The 23614-nt window shown below is 41.7% G+C and overlaps 2 protein-coding genes and 1 long non-coding RNA gene across 3 annotated transcripts; 2 read left to right on the top strand and 1 right to left on the bottom strand.

Annotated features, from left to right (window-relative positions):
- Positions 1-292: 292 nt before the first annotated feature.
- Positions 293-1209, top strand: LOC138912917 (uncharacterized). Its single transcript, XR_011418484.1, has 3 exons — positions 293-648; positions 733-790; positions 847-1209. It is a non-coding gene; the product is annotated as an uncharacterized lncRNA (long non-coding RNA).
- A 5272-nt stretch (positions 1210-6481) lies between these two features.
- Positions 6482-9763, bottom strand: LOC108057440 (cationic amino acid transporter 4). The gene is made up of 2 exons (XM_017141699.3): positions 9559-9763; positions 6482-8978 (listed from the first exon to the last, which is right to left on the bottom strand). Exons 1-2 carry the CDS (start codon positions 9698-9700, stop codon positions 7096-7098), a joined length of 2025 nt encoding a protein of 674 aa, XP_016997188.2. The 5' UTR covers positions 9701-9763; the 3' UTR covers positions 6482-7095.
- Positions 9764-13205: 3442 nt separating this feature from the next.
- zye lies at positions 13206-23532 on the top strand. The gene is given in 6 exon segments (XM_070215713.1): positions 13206-13280; positions 16512-16579; positions 16646-16884; positions 17054-18536; positions 18681-20013; positions 20104-23532. Coding segments are annotated over 5 exon segments (6420 nt in total). The 5' UTR covers positions 13206-13280; positions 16512-16537; the 3' UTR covers positions 23427-23532.
- The last annotated feature ends 82 nt before the right edge of the window (positions 23533-23614 follow it).

The raw sequence follows: 23614 nt of genomic DNA, 5'->3' as shown, positions 1-23614 counted from the left end.
CGACCAGTCTCCGTCTCGCTCGCTCTCGCGGCAGAATACGCGTGAAGCGGAAGACCGAGAGCAACGTTATTTTTCAAAACGAAATGTCAACGGAGAGCGAGAGAACGAGAGAGGGCAAGAGCATCGTTATTTTTGAAAAAAATTGCGTTGAACGCTGAAATTCCCATTTCCGACTCTATTTGAAATACGTCGCTGTATAAACACTATCTTTACAGCAACCCCTAAAACTTGTTCGATTTTACATAATAATCTGCGCACTAATCAAACGCAGCCGTAAGTTAATTAGAAAGGGGGTTAATAGCATGGGGAATACTAGATTTTAAGATCGATTCAATAAAAGTACAGTTAACTCGATGTTCTACTTTAATGGGTACCGTACCGCGCGATAAAATACCCGCATAGTGCCCGTTGTAGCTGGAAGTTATCTGTTGTGGTTTCGAATTTTAAATAATTGCGGTTTTCTCTAGCTCTTGATACCAGATTTCTTAAAATACTTTTTAGCTTGGCAGTAACAGTATTTATTATTTTAGATAAGTATTTACTATTTCACAAAATTTTTAAAATAAAAAAATTTGTTTTTAAAACTGCAAAAATTTTAATCTATTCAAAGTTCTATATGATGAAATCCAGGGTATTATAAAATACCAGGTATTTATTAATAATTTGAGCAATACAAATCAGAAATATTAATGCCTCCCATTTTAATATTTAATGTACGCTGCGATTTTTCAGATCCACCAAATCGATCATCGATTTTCTTCCTGTGCGTGATCATTACTCATTTGTGTGTGTATGTATTTCTGGCCGTTTGTCTTCGCAGTGCAGACAATTTCATGATTTTTGCAGCTGTCCCGAAACGAGGATCACTGGGCTACGCAGGAATTACGACAGCGACAGAAGGTAGTGATCAGAGATCTTCGAGGAGCAGGTAAGAACCACCGAGCGGCATTATGTCGCAGGTAGATTTCTATGTCAGCTGCACTATTCCACCCCTAAGCACCATAGGGATATAGTGCATCGGTGCAGGGGCTGTACATGCGATGCAGTTGCAGCTGGCGCAAGGTGATTTCCCACTAAAGACATCCGTCTGGAGATACACAGGCGTACAAAGGCGGCCAAAATAATAGCAACCAGAGTGAGGAATTTGAAAAACGGTTCCAGAATTGAAAATGGTGTTTTAGTTATAAGAAATTATTAATTTGAAATTAACAAGTGTATTCGAATACCTATATTTTGTTTTTAAAAATCAGTTTAATAAAATTGTATTGAATAATAAAATTACTGTTATTAATTCCTCTGTATATATTCCTATTTTAAGAAACATATTCCCAATGCTACTATTTTTACCATAGGTGTACGTAGAGCAGCTTATTTTGGGCATTGGTTTCTATCAATGCGTTTTTCTTCATTGAATTCTTCATATTGTAACGCTCTTTTTGAAACGCAACGTCCGTTTCATTTTCTTCTTCTTCCCACGAAGTAGCCGATAAATACGAATGAGAAAATCGCGAACAGAACAAACACGCACACACATCCACATTTTTGCATCTGTTTCTCAAAAAGAAGATTTAAACGAGAATTATACTGGTACCGTGACACCAATCCAACCGAAAAAGGGGTTAAATTATAAGGGTGACACTATCGCGATGTAATTAAAAAATATATTGTATATATTGTGTATAAATTGTATATGGATGACATACTTATTTGCAAGCACTTATTGTTTCGCTCTGGTCACTGCACTTATTAATGCGATTCAATAGGCATGGACATTTTGATATAAAGAAATATATATACGGGAAATGTACTCTATAGAAATAATCACGTACAAATACATGAATACAAATACATTTTTTTTTCAGTAAATCACATTTGAGTTTCATGATTGTTCGCAATGGTGATTAATTTTAATTGCATGTCCCAGCTGAGAAATACAATTTCTAAGGAATTTGAAAATAAGGCACTAAGTAATTGGATAAAAAATTTTTTAATTGTGAATATAGAAGAAAAAGTACAAACTGGATCTTATCATTTGTTGCGAAACATTAAACTCCATTTTCATAATATTAAATCATACAATGCAATAATTGACTGGTGAAATAATTTCACTTATACCGTCCCTTCGAACCACTGTGCTCAAGCCCCACCAAGAATACGTTACATTTTAAATTTAAATTCGAACATACGATACGAGGCGGCCAAAACTCTGTCCGTTCAGTTATCTTATGAAAGCGGTTACTTTTTTACGAGACTCGTGGATTTAACTTCGGCAAAGTTTTGGCATGCTTTTTGCTTTTGTGCGAATGAGCGAGTATTTTGTTGTTGCCAAGCTGGTTTGATTTCTAGATTTCTCTCCCCACTGAAAACAAAACTGAATGCGTCACCGGCTGCGTCATCAATTCGAGATGACGACGCCTCGCGATTCCGTATTCCCCTTCCTGATTCTCCAGTTGAAGCCCCGTCACAACGACATTCCCCAAACAACCAAACAAACTTGTATATCATATCGTGTATCGCCAGCAAGAAGGAGTTTTATTTTATACACTCATTTCGAAGTTTCAGATTCGCACGAAATTGTAGAAGGTAAAGTTCTCGAGGTGAGTGGTGTTTGGATGGGAAATGCATGATGCATGCACCCAAAAAAAAAACCGAAAGTTTACATTTAATGAGCGTTGTATTAAAAGTATACTACAGCTAGTATCAAACTGTCAGTATTAATTCAAAACTAAATAATGTAAGGAGCAGACTCAATAGTGTTAAGTTAAGACTAAATAGTGTTAAGTTTATATCCTGAGTTTAATTTCTAAACCGAAGTTTTCGATTTTCGTTCCTGGTGTGAAGCCAGGATGCTCTGGTTTGGAACCTGGACATTTCGAACAGAAAAAGTGTTACCGCTTTTTAATGTTATTCGACGCGTTAGTATTTTAATGGTTTGACATTAGTGTATTTTGTAAACGACGCTGCGGTCTGTTTAAGGTTTGTTTGTGAAAATTTCTTGTGAAGAATTTTAATATTTGCTTATTTTGGGCTTATTTGAAATGTAAGTACATTAAAATTGTGTCTTAGTGCATAACTAATGAGTAAATTCTTTTCCTTTTACTGACACCACCTTGAACTGCGCTCCAGATGCCGGGAACTAAGGATCTTGCTATTGGCTTGCATTTTTTCTGACCGCGGCCAGCGCAATGTTAACTTCAATATCAGCGTCCTCGATAAAGCTTCGGTATTCATCTGGACGGCGACCACTCTGGAGATGATCAGCGACATAAGCGGTAAAACGGCTGCATTTGCCCAAATATGCATACATACGTACATATTTTGTACATGTATTGCATTTATGTTTATTTGTTAAATTAAAAATTACCTTCAGTAATTTATAAAAATGTAAAAAATATTTTTAATAATATATGAAATAAATATGAAATACAAAACAACATTTTTTGAATTTTGTCTCTTTTATACGGGGTATAATATTTATACTGGCATTATACTAAATAGTATACAAAATAAACTAGCAGCCTGAATTTCAGTACACTGAGTGAGTATAAACTGTATACTCGTTAGTTTAAACTTGACAACTTCGAAAGTTTCATTTTTATACTTTCGAAGTCCATTAGTTTAATACTCAGAGTATCGAGAAATTTTTGACACTCAATAGTTTACTTTTAATGTAGAAATAGTTTACTTTCTATGATCATTTTTTTTTGGGTGTGGTGGTGATATGGCATTTATAAAAAATGTAGATTAAGTTTTGGCACGTGATAGGAACGCTGATTACACTTGCAAAGGAACTCTTACAAATGATAATGTAATTTAAATTTTGTAAGAGAATTTTAAATTTTAGATTAAATTCGTTTAGTTAAATTTAAATATATTGTAGTCAAAATCAAAATAAGCACCGGGCACACAGGTAAGTTACTTAAAAATTATGCGTTTTAATATTCCTAAAAATCTTATCTACTATTTCCTTATGAAATGAAAATAAGTTGATATTTTATTTATTTTTTTAAGAATATCGCCTTGACGTGAACCTGTTTTATTTAATAATTTCATTCTTATTTCCTGGTGCTACAAGGATTTCCTTATAAATTAATGCAGTAGTCACAAAATTATGAAATTATGTTATGAAATTACAAAAAAATTTGTAGGTACCTTTCTTCGATGTCTTCTTCAAGTAAGTCAACCCATGAAAGTTCAATGTTTTCTGGCCCTAATGAAATTTAGTGGATCGGTGTAAAAACAACTTACGATCGGTAAATTGAATCAGGCATCACAGAAGATACACTCTCACTCTTTCGAGCGTGCAGTATGGGTAGATATATATTTAGGTATACAACACAACAGGTTGTCGGCGGTGTTTGGAGAAAGTGCTTATTGCCAACAATAATATCAGGTGCAATGACCACATACCTAGGCGGTGGTTGGTTCAAAAACAGTGTATAAATTGTCATGGAAACGCGACGCTCTGTGGACGGCGAAACATGCGAGGAAACTTGATCTGATTAAAATCCATGCTATACCTATACTAGGGGAATTTCCCGTCGAAAAGATTTACTGCGAACCTACTAAAAAATATCCAAAGCTTGTCCAACATTAGACAAGCTACTTACCGTTAATGGAAACCATTAAAACTTTCTTTTCATTACGAAGAGAAACATTGCTGTGTAATGAATAATGCAGTTTAAAATTACTTTTATTAAATCTAAGGGGCACAGATAAATATTAATATATTCCATTCCATATTTTTGTCATTTAAAAAAAAATAAATTGAAAATATAAGTTTGTTAGTAAAAATTTAAATTTTGTAGATCGAATTTGTGATTTATTTCTTCCCTAAGATACATACAAAGATTCTTTGGTTCTTTCATTTCAAAGGACACAAACATGGGTTCAAGTACAGCAAACACTTTCTCGGTCACACAAATCTGTATCTGTATCTACGCGTAGGTGGTGAAAATTGCTGCCCTTTTTCCCGAGTCTCAGTTCTACCCAGATGCATTTCCCAGATGCCAGCATGCTGAGGATTAGGCATTGTCCAAAATATTTGTATGGAAGAGATACCCCGTCGAAATAGTATTGATGTTTTCTCGCACACATGCCTGGAAATATTATTACCAGTCACGGCGTGGGAACCGAAGCAAAGATGTCCCAGAATCTATGTGGGATATTGCCATTTCTGGACGTAAAGGTTGGTAATTTGCGACACATTTACAATACGGGCGGCACCGGCATTTCCCAGGTGAAAATTCGTAACTCTCGAGGGAATGGCTCGCAGTACTGTAAAAATAGTGGTCACCCTGCTTTCCTATCACAGATTCAAGAAAAAATTAGTTTGTCACGGAAAATGAATTTTTCAAAGAAAAAATTAACCCCTTATTCTCATCTGGGACACAAAAGAAAGTGAGGTACAGTACACCATTAACCCTGTCAACCCCTAAATGACAATGGTTCGAGCGATCAAAAGGATATTTTTCAATAAAATATTATCCAAAATAGTTCTTTTGAGAATGGCCTTTCTTGAGAGAGATGGTTTGTTATGCATATGTGCTTTTCCAGGCGTTACAGTTATCCATTGTGAAAGAATACAACAATTTCACAGTTTTTCCACACCAAACCGAGGGGGATCCGCATTTATGAATGGAAAATATCCTTAATCTTATCTTCATGGGGTGGATTTCAACCGGATTTTTTGTCAAGTTTTCTTATTTTTCACGATAGATTCAAACGAACTTTGGCCCTTTTCTCCAATTTTGTAATTGCGCCGTTTATTTGCCGATTGTATTTTCTCGCGACCCGGTTTCACCTGGGAAGAGGCCCTATCCTTTGTTCTTTTGTGACACTAAACTAGCTGGAAAACCTCTTTTTTATATTGTCATCATTGTTACACTTTTTTTTGTATAAAAAACTTTAAGATTTCCCTGAAAATATATGCGCAATAAACGATGATATAATCATGCAATCAAAAATCTGATAAAAAAATGTTTACTTATTTAATATTTTTTCTGAGATTTAATTAGATTTGCCCAAAAGTTTGCTACGGGTGTTCGGTGTTCAGACTTAAAGCAATCTTTTGAGACTCGCTCGCTTTTGTTGTTGTAATCCCGCGGCAGTTAATCCAAAAACAAGTTTTCAGTATGAAAATTTCGACTCTTTCTAGCGATTGATCCCAGCATCCCTTAATGAAATACTACGCCTCTACTTCTACGCACTAAATACAGCCTGCAGTCGAAAAGGTCCTGTGCACCACCTGCTTCCTGTGGCCGAGGCTGAGATTCCGAGATATCCTTGCAGCTGAACATATGCGCCTACACTTCTTATTAGGGTAGGTTCTCTGCCTGTTGGGATTTTCGAGTTAAGGATGCCTTCGAAGGTCCTAAAAAACGAATTTAACTGTACACGAAATGAGGGTAAAAATGATCTTTTAACTACAAAAAGTGAAACACAACTCTTATTTGTATATATGAATTAATATATGTATTTGCAAATATATAATATTGTATATGCTTATTTACACAATTATAAATATATATATGTAGTTATTTAAAGACATATATGTACTATTGTTTAACAAATGCCCTGTGTGCATAACGTTTAATAAATGTTTTTGTACGTTTGCAGATTAAATACGTGTGTGTAATACCATTTCTCCAATATTGTTTGGGTTAATACACGGTAGACAGCTATATAGTATATGCGTGGTAGAGGTACGTTGCTATAATAGATGCCGAAATTCTCGTAATATGTCTCGTTCAACGTTGGGTTTTTCGTTACACGAAGAATTTGAATGGGTTAGTTATGGAGATTTTGTTAAGTACATACGTAGCAGCAGGACTTTAAACCGTATCAGTTAAACAATAAGCGAAACCTTTGTTCTAACCGAGAATCAATTGAAATAATATTAAAAGAAAGTTAAAGAAATATCTAAAATATAAGTAAAACTAAAATTTGTAGCTATTTACATTAAAATGTTTTTGAAATCATTAACTAAAACCCTAACTGAAATATCCTTTTCTATTTCCCAGCGATACTCGTTTCGATTTTAGTCCCTGATCTTTTGTTGAAGCTTTGGATATTATAATTTCAGGAAGAATTGACTTAGGAATACCCAGAGGTTTCGTTTTCACTCTCCTCCACAATGGACTTCTTGTCCTCCGCCTTGCTGCGACCCGTGAATCTCTCGAAGATGGTGTGCTTGCCGCCGCCCTTTTTGCCCCCCGAGGAGGAGCCCTTAAAGGATCCCCAGGGAACCTTTCCTGCCTCCGAGGTGGTCATCAGGATGGAGTACGAGGAGCAGACCTCGCCCTCCTTGCTGTTGCGAATGCCGTAGAGGAAGTACACCACCATGCCGATGCAAACCCAGACGAAGAATCGCACCCAGGTCACGGCATCCAAATGGACCATCAGCAGGATATTACAGAAGATTCCCAGGGCGGGAACGAAGGGAACCAGGGGCACCTTGAAGATCAGTCCCCGGGTATTCTGATTGTGAACGGCTATCAAAGCCACACAGGTGCTGGCGGCGAAGATGATGAATCCATAGATGATCAAAGCCCACCAGGTTCCCGTATAGAGTTGCGTCCACGACACCTTTAGTTCCACGCAGATGGCGAAGCTGAGGAAGATGAACAGCATCACGGCCACGGAAACTACGGATCCCGGCTCAAAGCGTCCAAGAAGAGGTTCCAGACACCTGAACTGGGCCTTCAATCTCCCAGCCAGCACCTCCTCGATCATTTCACTGGTGGGAGAGGAAGTATCCATGCTGGACTGCGAGGCCACATCCTCATCATCCTCATCATCGTCGTCATCATCGTCGGGACGTCCTGCCACCGCAGGCACCCTAATCGTAGTGTGAATCCTCTCCAGCGGTCGATACCTCAGCACAATCACACTGGCCGAAACGATGGTGTAGGCCAGTAGGGTGCCAATCGACATGAACTCCACCAGCTTGGCCAGATCGAAGACCAAAGCGAGCAGGGCACTCAGCAGACCGGAAACGGCTAGGTTGAGCAACGGCACCTGGGTAGTAGGATTGATCCTCCCAAAACAGCTGAAGAGCAGTCCATCCGAGGCCATGGCGTACATGCAGCGCGGCAGGGCGAACAGGGAGCCCAGCAGGGTGGTGGTCATCCCACAGAGAGCCCCAATGGAGATTAGGTACTTGGCCCAGGAAAGATTCAGTTGCCCAAAGGCCTCGGGCAGCGAGGCAGCCGGATTGATCTCACTGATCGGGATCATGAGGGTCAGAGCGGCACTCACCAGAATATAACCCACTGTGACCACGAAAAGGGAGATCACCGTGGCCACGGGTATGGAAACGGAGGGGTTCTTGGCCTCCTCCCCCGACGTGGCAATGGAATCGAAGCCCACGAAGGCATAGAAACAGGTGGCTGCACCCGCAATCACTCCTCCAATGCCGTAGGGCAGGAATCCGCCCTCCGCCTCCGACCAGTTTTTGCTGTCCGCATACCAGAAACCCACGCTGATGACCAGCACCATTACGGCTATGTTGACCAGGGTGAGAAGGCTATTAAAAACCGCCGTGGCCTTGACCCCTCCAGCCAGAGCAGCCGCATAAACGATGCAGACCAGGAAGGCCAGGATGTCGGGATATTGGGCCAGGCCGGGCTCATGGATTCCGCCCGTCAGCTCCAGCGTGGTGTTGCCAATCCAGCCGCCCAGCATCGAGTCCACATAGCCGCTCCAGGCTCGGGCCACCGAGGCGGCGCCCAACATGTGCTCCAGCAGGATGTTCCAGCCGATGACGAAGGCCCAGAACTCACCCATCGAGATGTAGGTGTACACATACGCGGATCCCGCCTTGGGAACCCTTGTTCCAAATTCCGCATAGCAGAGGGCAGCCAGCATGGATATGAATCCGGCCAGGATGAAGGATAGTATGATGCCGGGTCCGGCCATTTCCTTGGCCACAGTTCCAGTCAGCACATAGATGCCAGCGCCAACCATATGGCCAATGCCTGGGGGTGAATGGTACAGATAAGTGGTGTTTATTAGGGATGGGTCTCAAATTTCTGGGTGTTTCAAAGCCATAATTTAGGTGCCACATGTACATGTGCATGTAGATAAGGAAAATCATATTCTATCCCCATGGTGTGCTCAAATCTCTAGAGATTCCTGGGCTATACTTTTATGTACATCAAGTATATAGAGTGCCTCGACTATCAGATACCCTTTACTCAGCCAAAGGAAGTGCGAGAGAGATGGGGATTTCTTGTTCATAACTTCTTAATGAATGGTCCGATTTGAAAAATTCTTCTACATTTGAATAGGTAGGAAAAAGGTCTGTTGGTACATACTCTACACTACTTCCTAAAACAAAACTTGAAAAAAAAAACAAAAAATACATTAAAACCTATATGAAATCTCTTTAAAAGTCACAAAAAAGTTCCCCCACTCTCCTAATTGTAAGATACCAGATGTTTATCCAAAAAGTATGGAATTCTTAACACTTCAACTCTTTAGAAACCCCCATATTGTTCCCTAAATAGGCAAAAACCTGAGCAGCAAGCCGGTAATCGATTGATTCATTTAAAGTACCCAGTAGAGCGATGTCGAAGGTGTTGAGGCATCGGTTCAGCGGCGTCTCCATGACGTCAGTGGGCACCGACTTGGTGCGATTCATTTTGGTGCATATTCCCGACAATATGTGCCGCAGGATCGCACGTCTCGAGCTCGGCATCCTGATTGATTCGATTGAAACCAACTCCGAAGGAATTCACTGCCCACAGGCCACTTTTCGAGATCAGAAACGGGATATTGAAAAGGATATTTTCCGTGTAATATTTTGCGGCACTCGGGACACTTTCACTTGTTGTACACAAACAGCTGTGACTTGACTGTATCGATTTTTGCATCAAATTCGAAAGCTGCAGAATGTTTCCACATCCCATCCCATTGGGCAGGAAACAGCTTTTATCAAAGAGCTTTTTTTGAAGTGCGATAAAAATGTGACACTAAATTAATTTCGAGAAACCCAGGGTATTAAACAAGATGGAAGAATAGCAAATCAAGAATTACCAACTATTTAGGTTAAGGTGATATCTTTAGAAAACAATGCAGAGTCCGGTTATTATATTCTATTTGATGTTATCAAATATAATATCATAACTAATGTATCTTGAAGGTGCAATCATCATTGGTTTTTACCTCTTCAAGAGATGGTTATGCATCGTTAAAATAATTATTTAGAGCCTTAAAGTAGGCATTATAATATTTAAGAAAAAAGATTAAATGTTTTTTAACAAAATAAACTTGTATGAACAAATATTGTAGCATACTTTTCATAACGACTTAACGTTTTAAAAAACATGATTGTGTTTGTGCTTCAAAACCGGAAACTAAATACCCATAACCATTTTCTTTGAGTAGATTGTTATTACGCTTTGCCAATCAATTGAACGACATTTCTAGATGGAATGTGGTTAAGTGAAGATTATACTAAACGGTGTCTTAACTTTAAGATACATTTTTTTAAACGGAATATGAATTCATATTTAGATAGTACACTGTTATTATAAATTTATTTACATGACACGGGGTATGGGTAAAATGCTTTTAAGACCCTTGTACTAAACAAATGATATATGGACAGTCCTAAACGTCGAAAACCAAGCACATAAATATGTGATTACTATTTTCTTGTTTTATAAGCATGCAAATTAATTTTATTCCTCATAAAGGTGTGTTCAAACCATCAAAACTTGTTGGAAAACGAGTGATGCCTACTTCTGCTCACTTTTATGTCTAACTATGTCCGGTAATAACTAAGTCTCTCAGCATTGGGTCGCAAATTTGTTTTTGTCAGCGGTGCCGAGTGTGTGCAAGAATATGTGATCTTCGCTGATCCACGCAATAGATATTTTGTCACACCCTTGATGGTACCGAAATTAAAGTTTCTATTATAACAATAATTTGGTATTTTTATGTACGAGCCCACAACATTTCATTATGCTTTGAAAAGCCTAATCAACCGAAATTGAATGCAATGTACTAAGGCAAGCTGAAGGAAAAATTTAGTAGATGCTGTAAAAGGTAGTCGGATAAGAGATACCTGTTAAAAGGGTAATGGCATTTCACCATCTTTTTATCATGGTGGTGAAATTTAAACATACTTAACTAAGATTCATATCTCTTCAAATTTTAAGAATTAAATATATTGATAGATAGATAACATTGATTCGAATCAAGCTTTGAAATTATAAAACACTTAAATAAGATTTAAATTTTTTATTAGCTATAAAGGGTATTTGAATAAGAGATGCCTGTTAAAAGACTAATGAGATTATACATTTTTTTATTGATTCCTCTAATCAGACTAAGATTCATATCTTTCAAATTTTGAGAATTAAAGATATAGATAGATATTGTTATTGATTGTAATTAACCTTTGAAATTATAAAAGACTTAACTATGATTCATATCAATTCAAATTTTGAAAATTAAAGATATTGATAGATAGATAGATATTGATTGCAATTAACCTTTGAAATAATTCAAATTTGTTGGAACGGCTTCTTTCCTTTGTTTAATTTAAATTAACATCAAAATTCCCAGTGGACTCTGCGAGTACCGGGTATAATCAAATTGCAGTCTAGGTTACGTGATGTTTGTCAAAGGCAGAAGCGCTTTGGCACCTCTTTTATCGCGTTGCGATCGTGCATGCATGTGGGTATGTGTATGGGTTTGGGCTTGGATTTGGGTTCGGGCTTAGTGTGGATTAGGGAATTACCTTACCATCCATCTCCATCCGTATTCTTCCCATGGCGACAGCTCCGATCGCCGCTAAACCATCGCCTTACCATCTCGCCATGACCGTTGCCATTTGGGTAAAATCTATCAGCATCACGAAGCGGACGCTGGGCTTCCAAAACTTTGAATACTAATACCTGTTAGGGATGACCAGGCGCATCGGCTCTCGAGTCAACCTGTCCGCTATGCCGGCTGTAGTTGCATGACAACATCTCCATCTCCATCTCCCCCCGCCACTTAGTATAGGTAGTTACAATGACGGATTTTGACTCTTTGGCCCTAAAAGCACACCGGCGAAGGTGCAGTTTTTCAGCTCAGTTTTCAGTTTTCGGTTTTTAGTTTTCAATTTTTTTCATCTACGAAATGTGCCAGTCGCGCGCTTGGGTCAAGATGGCTAAGACGGCGACTCAGATGGCTAAAATGGCCAAGTCGGCTTAGACGGCGTGTGGCTGCTACTCACGCGTCGCTCTGCCCACGAACTCCACATGAATGGAAAAAATAGTTGGCTCCAGGCGTTGGGCTACTGGATGCTCTTCCCCTGGGCAATCAATCGAAAAAAGTTTATATTAATGATGGCGACCTGACGCAACGACTACGCCCATGAAAAACTTGATCGTAATACCCTTAGTTACAGATCCCAGATATTATGATGACCCTGAGAGCCCGAACCTAATGAAGATGGGTATAATGACCGAATAAAACGGGCCAAAAGGTTAATGGCTTTAATGAGTAGCATTTACTAATCAATAACTGATTTCAAGATATTTATTTTTAATATAATATGATTTATTTTTAAACCAATATAACGATCGTACGATAAGGATCATCCATTATATAAGCATTTGTAGTAATAAAACAAAGAATTTATGTGTGACGTTGTAATAAAGAAAAAATATCTAAGATTTTAAGATTAAATGACACAATTGTTTTTTGTTCGTTTATAAAATTCATAAAAATTCATTTAAATTCATATTGTGTATATGTAAGAACCCGGTGATCCTATAACTTGTTTGCGCTGGCAAACAAATTGAAATGTATTAAGATTCAATCACTTAACCTTTCGCATTTTGAAACTTCACTTGAAAGCTGGTACTGTTGAGCCTTTTTTTGTTTTTGGACTGCTTAGAAGATAAATCCTAATCTGAATTCTTTTTGTATTTGTTAAGTGCGGTTTCCTACCCGTTTAGTGACGCGAATAAATAAGCCCAGTTCGCCAATAAATCGTACTACCCGAGTCCAGTTCAGTGTGCGTGTATAAAACCACGAGCGACGTAAAATAAACAACAATATATAAAGCTACTAGCATTGGTGCTGTTTTTTTGTTGCTGTTTTATTTTACTTGCCGCGTCTTTGGATTTTTGAGGCAAAATCCGAAACGATTTTTGTTAAATCATACGCCGTGTGTGTATATAAGCGAAGACGAGTCTCTTTGGCGCTTAGTGCGGCAACGTCCACTTCGCCAGCTGCATCCCAGCGATTTTTCCCCAAGCACGAGTCCACAGGCCAGTGCAGTAAGTCCAGGTCCAGTGATATTCTGAATGATGGCCGACTAATTGGTCAATGTGTTCCACTAAGAGACGATCGAGTGATTTGAAGTGCCTATTAATTAAGACCAAAAAAAATGTGAAGCGATTTAATGTACTGCATGTGAATGTACTGCAAGCAAAAGTGAACTAAGTGATTGCCCAAGAACTTGTCTGAAAGGAATTTAAATTGTTAAATATTATTGATCATCAGAAAAAAACGTTTTTGAACAGTTTTGCCAAATCCAGTGACAACCTATACATTTTTGAAATACAAAAAAGCATTGGGTGAATTTATAAAGAAATTTATAATTTCGTATTTTCTCATTTTTAAACCCACGCAGACCTGACCTTGTATTTACATTTAGCCGGTTATCGTATATGGTGTTTAAAAAAGTCGAAAGTGGAATGTCTGTGACGCAAGTAATTATATCCTCCAAATCAGAAAAAAGTTACAAGTATGACAGAATCATATAACTGAAATAAAACAGCCCGGATTCGGGTTAAACCCGAAATAATACGGATTATAAAACCTCACGGTTTCTAACTGCGTATATTTTTTATACTTGCACAAATGAGCTGCGGAGAAGATCAATTGATTTAAGCGTTTCGGGATTATTAAATAGCATTCTTTTTGTAAATTCGTTTACCCGCTTTTTTGCCTTTCTTTGTAATCATTTAAACGATAAACAAGTTTCGCAGATCCGGTGTTTGAATGTCATTTGCATTCTCTCGTTTATTTGTCAATATTGCTAACTGTATTTTATTCACTTAAGTAACCCGAAATATAGGTAATTGGCAACTTTTTTATGGCACACTTGCGCAGAGCCAATTAAGAATGTGGCGTTTTTATAGCCTATTTTTGAGTTCATCAACCGAGATCCTTGTGAAATAAACAAAAATATGGTTTGCACACAGTAATCTATGCAAAGTATCGATAAATACCCAATAAACACAAATATGCAACGCAAAAATGTAAATTAGATTGTTTATAAAACGAGCGATCAGCTTACCAAATCGGCGCCTATCCAAAAGTGGCCATAAAATAAATCAAGACGTGACCATAACAGATAGCCAGCATGCAAGACAGTAGAATTTCACCAATTTGTCAATGAATTAAATCCAAATTATGAGAACCTGGCTTCCAATGTCGGTTAAATCAATCGCGACAGAGATCACTCACAGATTTGGAATACAGTATAATATATAATACATATATAGTATGATAAACATACGTGCCTATGCATATTGAAGCCCGCGGTCTAATCACCTGTTCGCCGTGATTAATACCAAGATATACGCCTATGCGAGGCGCTGAAATGTCAAAAGTTCAGGGTGAAGCCATCAATGTCCAAGTTGTTTTTATTAACGCTCGATCGTTGGCCAATACAATTGAATATGATTGTTTATGAACTAAGCACACACTCAGGATCCGCGGGCGGAACACTCAAACTCACACTCATTCTTTCCCATCTTCGCGTTTCGACACCCAAATCATCGCCCAAATCAACAAATGGATTTTCGAAATTATAATTGCCCAATTATTATTATTCGTAGACTTAGTAGGATGATGAGCGTGTACCTATAAATACACATGTTTAATTCTTAATTCTTAAGATCCTCTTTCGATCGAAATAAGCCATTAATGAGTTTGTCTAGCAATTAAACAAATGACCCGACTATTAATCTTTGGCTGGCAACTAATAACTATATCATGATAACTGGCGAACATAAAAATATCAGGCAAAAAAATTAATAATAAATGAGCAATTTTTTGACACAGTGAACCAATTTTTATCAAATTGGGCATAATTATGCAGTCATATAAAAACGCGAAAACTTAGATATCAGGCCAATGTTGTGAGCCAGCAAAAACCCAAGAAAATTAGGTCGTTGAAGATTAAGCGAACGGAAAGCAGGGAGCAAAAGAGATACCATATTAATCGTGTTGAATATGAATCGGATGTATGAATGGGCGGTGTTTCGTCATAATCAACTGGACCTCTTGCCAAATTTAAGGTGTTTTTTTTTACAACCGAAACGATGTTTTACATTTTATTCGTTTCAGGGAACTGATTAATATTATAGAAAAGAAAGGGAAATGATCTTGGCTTAAATGCTAGATTTATTCATGAGGCAGAACAAGTATTTACCCTATAGCAAGTAGTAGTGACGTAAGAACAAACAGAAGACTTCACACGCCGAATCATCCGTAATCAAATGGTACTTTTTACGTCTCGTTAGCCTAATGCTTGGAATAACCTAGACAAAAGGGGCCACAATGAAAAAGCACCTAATCATCCGGGGCTAACATCAATAGCAATAGACAGATAGCAACAGACGTTCGGCAAAAAACAAGAGAGCCATCAAATTGCAGAAGCCAATGCCACACAAAAGGCCCCAAATCGAAGCCCCTTTATCAACGGCGGCTAAGCAAATAGGCACTCGTCACTATTTGTTTCTCAGCTCCCTTCGTGTGTGAGTGTTGAATTTATGGATTTGGAAATCCGCAGCAATTTTTTCTTTTTTTCTCTTAAAGGTTAGTTGTATTATTTAAAAACCAAACCCGTTTTAGTGGCGCTGGTGCAGCACCCTCCATTCGTCGGGCAAAAGAGGTCCGGCTGTGTAAATACTCGACAGGTTGCACTCAACCGTAATTAGCGATAAAGAAGATCTTACCTCATCTCACTGAAGCGCTAGAGATCGTTTGACAAACCCGACGAATGCAAATACATATCTTGATTTTCGCCGAATTAATTTTTCGTCACCTTTATGCTTTGATATATGGTTTTTAAGATCACACCGCAGCCCTTTTTCTGAGCTTTATAATGAGTCACCAAAAGGAAGGTCGATGGGGAGATTAAATTACTGCCGAAGTACCGAAATGGGCATAAATTAAAATACAAATTAACAGTTAAATTTTGTAAAAATCGTAAACAGAAATATTATTATTTTGGTGTTTATTGTATTACAGAAAGAAATAAAATTAAATGGGATACTAAGATAAAGAACCTTATGTATTTAAGACCTAATCGTTTAAACATATTTATATGTTAAAAATGCTTATACTTAAACATCGAATAACCGCAAAGAGTATAATTAGTGTTTGGTTAACCACCAAATAAGCAATAAATTAAACTGCTCAATTTCTGAAATCGTAAACATCTTCTAGCCCATACCATAAATATGCTAAATAACTTTTCATTTACTATGTTTCAGAATAAAGCTTAAGACTTACGTTTAAGATGGTCAACATCGGCCACATTTTCGTGTGGGCCTTGCTCTTGGTAAGTACACCGAAAGCCATCTAGAAATCAAGAAATTTATGATTATAGCTTTGTATAACGCTCAAGGTCACCACATCGGCCACTGATCTGAGCGATGATGAGGCGCTCAATGATGTTTTAAGCGAACTTGAGTTTGACGACTCTTCGCCCAGATTAACTCGCGACACATCTCTGTCGGCCAAGCACATCGAGAAGATCGATGTGAAATGCGATCAAGGTGGTGGTATGATGGTCGAGGTGGAGTTCTCCGAGGACTTCGAGGGAGTCATCTACAGTCAGGGATATTACAACGACCCCAAGTGCAAGTAAGAAATTTGTACAGTCGATTTAAAGCTTTTCTTTAATTACTATTTTATTTGTATTCTTTTTTAATTATTTTTTTTTATTTTTTTTTTTATTTTTATTATTTTATTTATTTTTTTATTTTTTTATTTATTTATTTTTTTTAATTATTTTTTTTTTATTTTTTTTTAGCTACGTGAAGGGCGACCGAGCGAGTCGCAGTTTCAAATTCACAGTGCCATACGATGGATGCGGCAGCAAACCCTCGTGCTCCGTGTGCGCCTCAATCGAGAACATCCTGATTATCCAGGATGACAGGGATATTCAAAACAGCTTCGATATTGCACGGAAAATCTCGTGCAGTCGAGGCGATGAACGTGAGAAGACTGTTTACTTCAAGCCATTTGTGGTGGACATGCTCGAGGTTATTTCCGTGGATACACCCAGCGGTCCTGTGGAGTGCTGGATGGAGATCGGCACAGGAACGCCGCCCAATATCAGACCCATCCAGGGCACTCTTACCCTGGGAACCGACATAACGTTCACCATTAACGTAAAGCACGCAGAACAGGCGTGGGACTTGAACATACTCCAATGCTATGCCTCAGATGACATGGACTTTGAGGCCAGAACCACGAAGAGATTGCAGCTCTCGGACAAAAAGGGCTGCTCGATAAAGGAGAAAATATTCGGGGAGTGGCGAAAGTTCGAGGCGCCCTCCAGTCTAACATCCACCTACTACAACACACTCAAGGCCTTCAGATTCCCCGACCGATCTCAGGTGTATTTGAAGTGTGACATTGAACTCTGCAATGGAGCGTGCAAGAGGGACTATTCCTGCGGTAGTTCCAGGTCAGGCTTATGTCCCGAGGGCTCAACTGATCCCCAGTGTCTGCAGGATCATCTAATCTCACCAAAGCCACGTCCAGTGCCTACTTCCCTGCCACCCACAACAATAAGGATACCAATTGCCTCAACCTTTTCACCACGGCCACGTTGCTACCCTGGATCAAGTGATCCGGAGTGTCAACCAGCTACTTACCTTCCACCAACAACTAGAAGGACTCCGATCAAGCCACGTTGTTATCCGGGATCAACTGATCCCGATTGTCAACCAGCAACTAGAGCACCTGTTACCACGGTGAAGCCAAGATGTTATCCAGGATCCGACGATCCCGAATGTCGGCCGGCCACTTACCTTCCTCCAACCACAAGGAGAACTCCAATTCCAACCACCAGGGCGCCAGTAACCACATCAAGACCCCCAACGACTCCGAGACCCAGATGTTATCCTGGATCACCAGATCCTGCCTGTCAGCCTGCAACTGCGCCGACTACTTCAAGGCCAAGGTGTTATCCGGGGTCCTCTGATCCAGAATGTAGGCCAGCAACGCGTGTTACTCAAAAGCCAACTACTCAGCAGCCAAAGTGCTATCCCGGCTCATCGGATCCAGAGTGCCTGAATTGCTATCCTGGTTCGCCAGATCCAAGGTGTCCCAAGATTCCTACTACCAGGAAGGCAGGATGCTTTGATGGCTCGGATGATCCGAGATGTCAACCGGCCACCTATTTACCTCCTTCATCTCGTCGTCCCCCGACAATTACACCGAAACCGAGGTGCTATCCAGGATCAACAGACCCCAGTTGTCCGCAACCGACCACAATAAGGACACCAGTAACAACGACTAGGCCTAGGTGCTATTCAGGATCTAATGATCCCGAATGTCAGCCAGCAACTTACTCGCCACCGACTACCAGGAGGCCTGTTACTACATCTAAACCAAGGTGTTATCCAGGCTCCAGGGACCCTGAATGTCAGCCTGCCACAAGGCCACCAATTACCACCTCCAAGCCACGATGCTACCCAGGATCTTCAGATCCTGAGTGTCAACCAGCCACTTACTTGCCACCAACATCTGTTAGAACCACAATTCCCACGACCAGAAGGCCTGTGACTACGTCTAAGCCAAATTGTTATCCGGGCTCAACAGATAGACGGTGCCCACAGGAACCAGTGACGACACCAAGGCCTAGATGCTATCCTGGCTCATCAAATCCTGAATGTCAGCCAGCTACTTACCTGCCACCAACTACGGGAAGAACAACGCTTCCGACTTCCCGGCCAAGATGCTATCCAGGTTCGGATGATCCTGATTGCCAACCAACAACGATCTCTCCTCCGACCACTCGAAGGCCTATAACTACTACTAAGCCATACTGCTATCCGGGCTCCACTGACAGTCGCTGCCCACAGAAACCGCCAACGACTCCAAAGCCAAGATGTTACCCGGGATCTCCAGATCCCCTTTGTCAACCAGCTACTTATCTCCCTCCTTCAACGGCAAGGACAACGATTCCCACGACTAAGCCAAGGTGTTATCCTGGTTCAAGTGACCCTTCTTGCCAGCCACCAGCAACGAGAACGCCAGTCACTACATCAAGACCGAATTGTTATCCTGGCTCCACCGACAGTCGTTGTCCACAAAAGCCACGCACTACTCCGCAGCCAAAGTGCTATCCCGGCTCATCGGATCCGGAGTGTCTCAATTGCTATCCCGGTTCTCCAGATCCAAGATGTCCCAAGATTCCAACCACCAAGAAAGCGGGATGCTTTGATGGTTCGGATGATCCAAGATGTCAGCCAGCCACTTACCTACCGCCATCTACTAATCGCACTCCCACAATTGCACCCAAACCAAGGTGCTACCCGGGCTCAACGGATCCACGATGCCCACAAGTAACTCAGCCAACAACAAGGGCACCAATTACCACCTCCAAGCCACGATGCTATCCAGGGTCTAACGATCCTTCATGTCAGCCGGCTACCTACTCGCCTCCTACTACAAGAGTACCTGTAACCACATCTAAACCAAGATGCTATCCAGGCTCAAGGGACCCTGAATGTCAGCCTGCCACAAGGCCACCAATTACCACCGCCAAGCCACGATGCTACCCGGGATCTTCTGATCCTGAGTGTCAGCCAGCCACTTACTTGCCACCAACATCTGTTAGGACAACAATTCCCACCACCAGAAGGCCTTTGACTACGTCCAAACCTAATTGTTATCCGGGCTCAACAGATAGACGCTGTCCACAGGAACCAGTAACGACTCCGAAGCCTAGATGTTACCCTGGCTCACCAAATCCTGAATGTCAGCCAGCTACTTACCTTCCACCCACAACAACACGAGTTCCAATTACTACCGCTAAGCCAAGGTGCTATCCAGGATCTAGTGACCCAGAATGTCAGCCAGCTACTTACTCCCCTCCCACAACCAGAACACCTATTACGACATCAAAGCCAAATTGTTATCCTGGCTCCACCGATAGTCGTTGTCCACAAAAGCCACCTACTACTCAGCAGCCAAGGTGTTATCCCGGCTCATCGGATCCAGAGTGCCTGAACTGCTTCCCTGGCTCGCCAGATCCAAGATGTCCCAAGATTCCAACCACTAAGAAGGCAGGATGTTTCGATGGTTCAGATGATCCGAGATGTCAGCCTGCCACCTACTTACCTCCTTCATCTCGTCGACCACCCACAATCGCTCCTAAGCCCAGATGTTACCCAGGATCAACAGATCCGAGTTGTTCGCAACCAACCACAACAAGGACACCTGTAACTACATCGAAGCCTAGGTGCTATCCGGGATCTCGTGACCCAGAATGTCAGCCGGCTACCTACTCTCCTCCGACTACCAGGAAGCCTGTAACTACAGCCAAACCAAATTGTTATCCCGGTTCCACAGATAGGCGTTGCCCACAGGAACCAGTGACGACACCGAAGCCCAGATGTTATCCTGGATCACCCAACCCCGAGTGTCAGCCAGCTACTTACCTCCCACCAGCAACAGTCAGAACAACGGTTCCAACAACGAGAACGCCTATAACTACATCCAAGCCGGTTTGTAATCTAGGTTCAACGGACAGTCGTTGCCGCCAGACACCGCCGACGACTTCAAAACCAAGATGCTATCCCGGATCTACAGATCCTGAATGCCAGCCTGCCACGTATCTTCCTCCCACAACTCCAAGGCCGACTATTCCCACAACCAGGCCAAGATGTTATCCCGGATCAACGGACCCCTATTGCCAACCGAAAACTTATTCCCCACCGACATCAAGACCAGTTATAACCACGTCGAAGCCCAGATGTTATCCAGGCTCCTCGGATCCTGATTGTCAACCAGCCACTTATCTGCCACCTACAACCAGACAAACCACGATTCCCACTTCGAAGCCAAGGTGCTATCCAGGATCTAGTGACCCAGAATGTCAGCCTCCCACAACCAGAACTCCTGTGACTACCTCCAAGCCCAATTGTTATCCTGGCTCCACCGACAGTCGCTGTCCTCAGAAACCTCCTACTACTCCGCAACCAAAGTGCTATCCCGGCTCATCGGATCCAGAGTGCCTGAACTGCTTCCCTGGTTCGCCAGATCCAAGGTGTCCGAAGGTACCAACCACTAAGAAGGCAGGATGCTTTGATGGTTCAGATGATCCGAGATGTCAGCCTGCCACCTACTTACCTCCTTCATCTCGTCGACCACCCACCATCGCTCCTAAGCCCAGATGTTATCCAGGATCAACAGACCCCAGTTGTCCGCAACCGACCACAATAAGGACACCAGTAACAACGACTAGGCCTAGGTGCTATCCAGGATCCAGTGACCCCGAATGTCAGCCAGCAACTTACGCGCCACCGACTTCGAGTTCGCAAATTACTACTTTGAAGCCCAGGTGTTATCCTGGTTCAAGGGATCCTGAATGTTCGCCCCCAACTTCAAGGCCTCCTGTGACAACCTCCAAGCCAAATTGTTATCCAGGCTCAACGGATAAACGCTGTCCTCAGGAACCAGTAACGACACCTAGGCCCAGATGTTACCCCGGCTCTACGGATCCTGAATGTCAGCCCGCTACTTATCTGCCACCTACAACCGCACGCCCAACAATTACCACAACTAGGCCAAGGTGTTATCCGGGCTCTAATGATCCTATTTGTCAGCCAGCAACATATTCGCCACCAACAACTCGAACGCCTATAACTACGTCGAAGCCAAATTGTTATCCGGGATCAACAGATAGTCGTTGTTCCCAAACGACACTGAAACCAATATGCTTCCCGGGATCAACAGATCCCGAATGCCAACCGGCAACGTATCTTCCTCCGACCACTGCAAGGCCGACCATTCCAACGACCAAGCCAAGGTGTTATCCCGGATCAAGCGATCCCTTCTGCCAGCCACCTACAACCAGATCGCCTGTGACTACATCCAAGCCGAATTGCTATCCAGGCTCCACCGATAGTCGCTGTCCACAGAAGCCTCCTACTACTCAGCAGCCAAGGTGCTATCCCGGCTCATCGGATCCAGAGTGCCTGAATTGTTTCCCAGGCTCTCCAGATCCGAGATGTCCGAAGGTTCCGACCACCAGGAAGGCAGGATGCTACGAGGGTTCCGATGATCCGAAGTGTCAGCCTGCCACTTACTTGCCACCGTCAACATATCGACCGCCCACAAGTGCTCCTAAGCCGAATTGCTATCCAGGATCAACAGATCCGAGGTGTCCGCAGCCGACAACTACAAGAACTCCGATTACCACGCAGAGATGCTATCCGGGATCTTCTGATCCTGATTGCGAGCCCGCAACACGAGCACCAGTGACCACTTCAAGGCCGAGATGTTATCCCGGATCTAATGATCCAGAGTGTCAGCCGGCGACCTACTCACCTCCGACCACGAGGACTCCGGTCACCACTGCCAAGCCAAACTGTTATCCGGGATCTACGGATAGACGTTGTCCACAGGAGCCTGTAACTACAGAGAAACCTAGATGTTACCCTGGCTCGAGGGACCCTGAATGTCAACCGGCTACTTACCTCCCACCAGTAACTGTACGAACAACGATTCCTACGGCTAGGCCAAGATGTTATCCGGGCTCCAATGATCCTGACTGCACGACAAGAACTCCTATCACTACACCCAAGCCACGTTGCTATCCGGGATCGAATGATCCTTCCTGCCAGCCCGCTACTTACCTTCCGCCAACGACGAGAACTCCTATTACCACTTCCAAACCCAACTGTTATCCGGGATCTACGGATAGTCGGTGTCCCCAGAAACCAAGATGCTATCCAGGATCAACGGATCCTGAGTGTCTGCCGGTGACAACTCAAAGAACCCCGATCGAAGCAACCACTCCGGTCTATTGCTATCCGGGATCCATCGATCCTCGTTGCCCCGACTCCGGATACAGGGGCACCAGCCGAATTCCTGCCACATATCTGCCGCCCCTGAGTGATCCCGGCTACGATAGGACTGTTCGGAATGCAAAGACGCTGTTCTTCAACGAAATCAATCACTTGGCACTCACCGATAATAATGTCTTTGAGCTGGACGACGATGAAAGCGAACCGTCGAGGGTGAAGCGCGAGTTGAAGAACTTCAGCGAAGAGGACGATGACCTCCTCTCGAAGAGAATCATGAAGCGCGAGTTCAACGAGCTGCCTTCAGAGCAAGAAGTGATTTCCCTGACCCTCGGAGTGAGAACTGGCATCAGTGTTAAGTAGTCGTTGAAGGTCTAGTAGATGTTAAGCTTAACAATATTATAATATCATCATACACCGATATGTATTTACCTAGAATGATATTCATTAAATATAAACTATGTACAAATGTAAACTTGGGATTTCCATTTCGATTGTACTTGTAATGATTTAATTATATAGTTAAGTAATTATTTAGAACAAACGCTTGA

Source organism: Drosophila takahashii, chromosome 3L (genome assembly GCF_030179915.1).
Source record: "Drosophila takahashii strain IR98-3 E-12201 chromosome 3L, DtakHiC1v2, whole genome shotgun sequence".
NCBI lineage: Eukaryota > Metazoa > Arthropoda > Insecta > Diptera > Drosophilidae > Drosophila > Drosophila takahashii.
The sequence above is the reverse complement of the archived record's forward strand: the minus strand, read 5'-3'. Positions and strand labels throughout refer to the sequence as shown.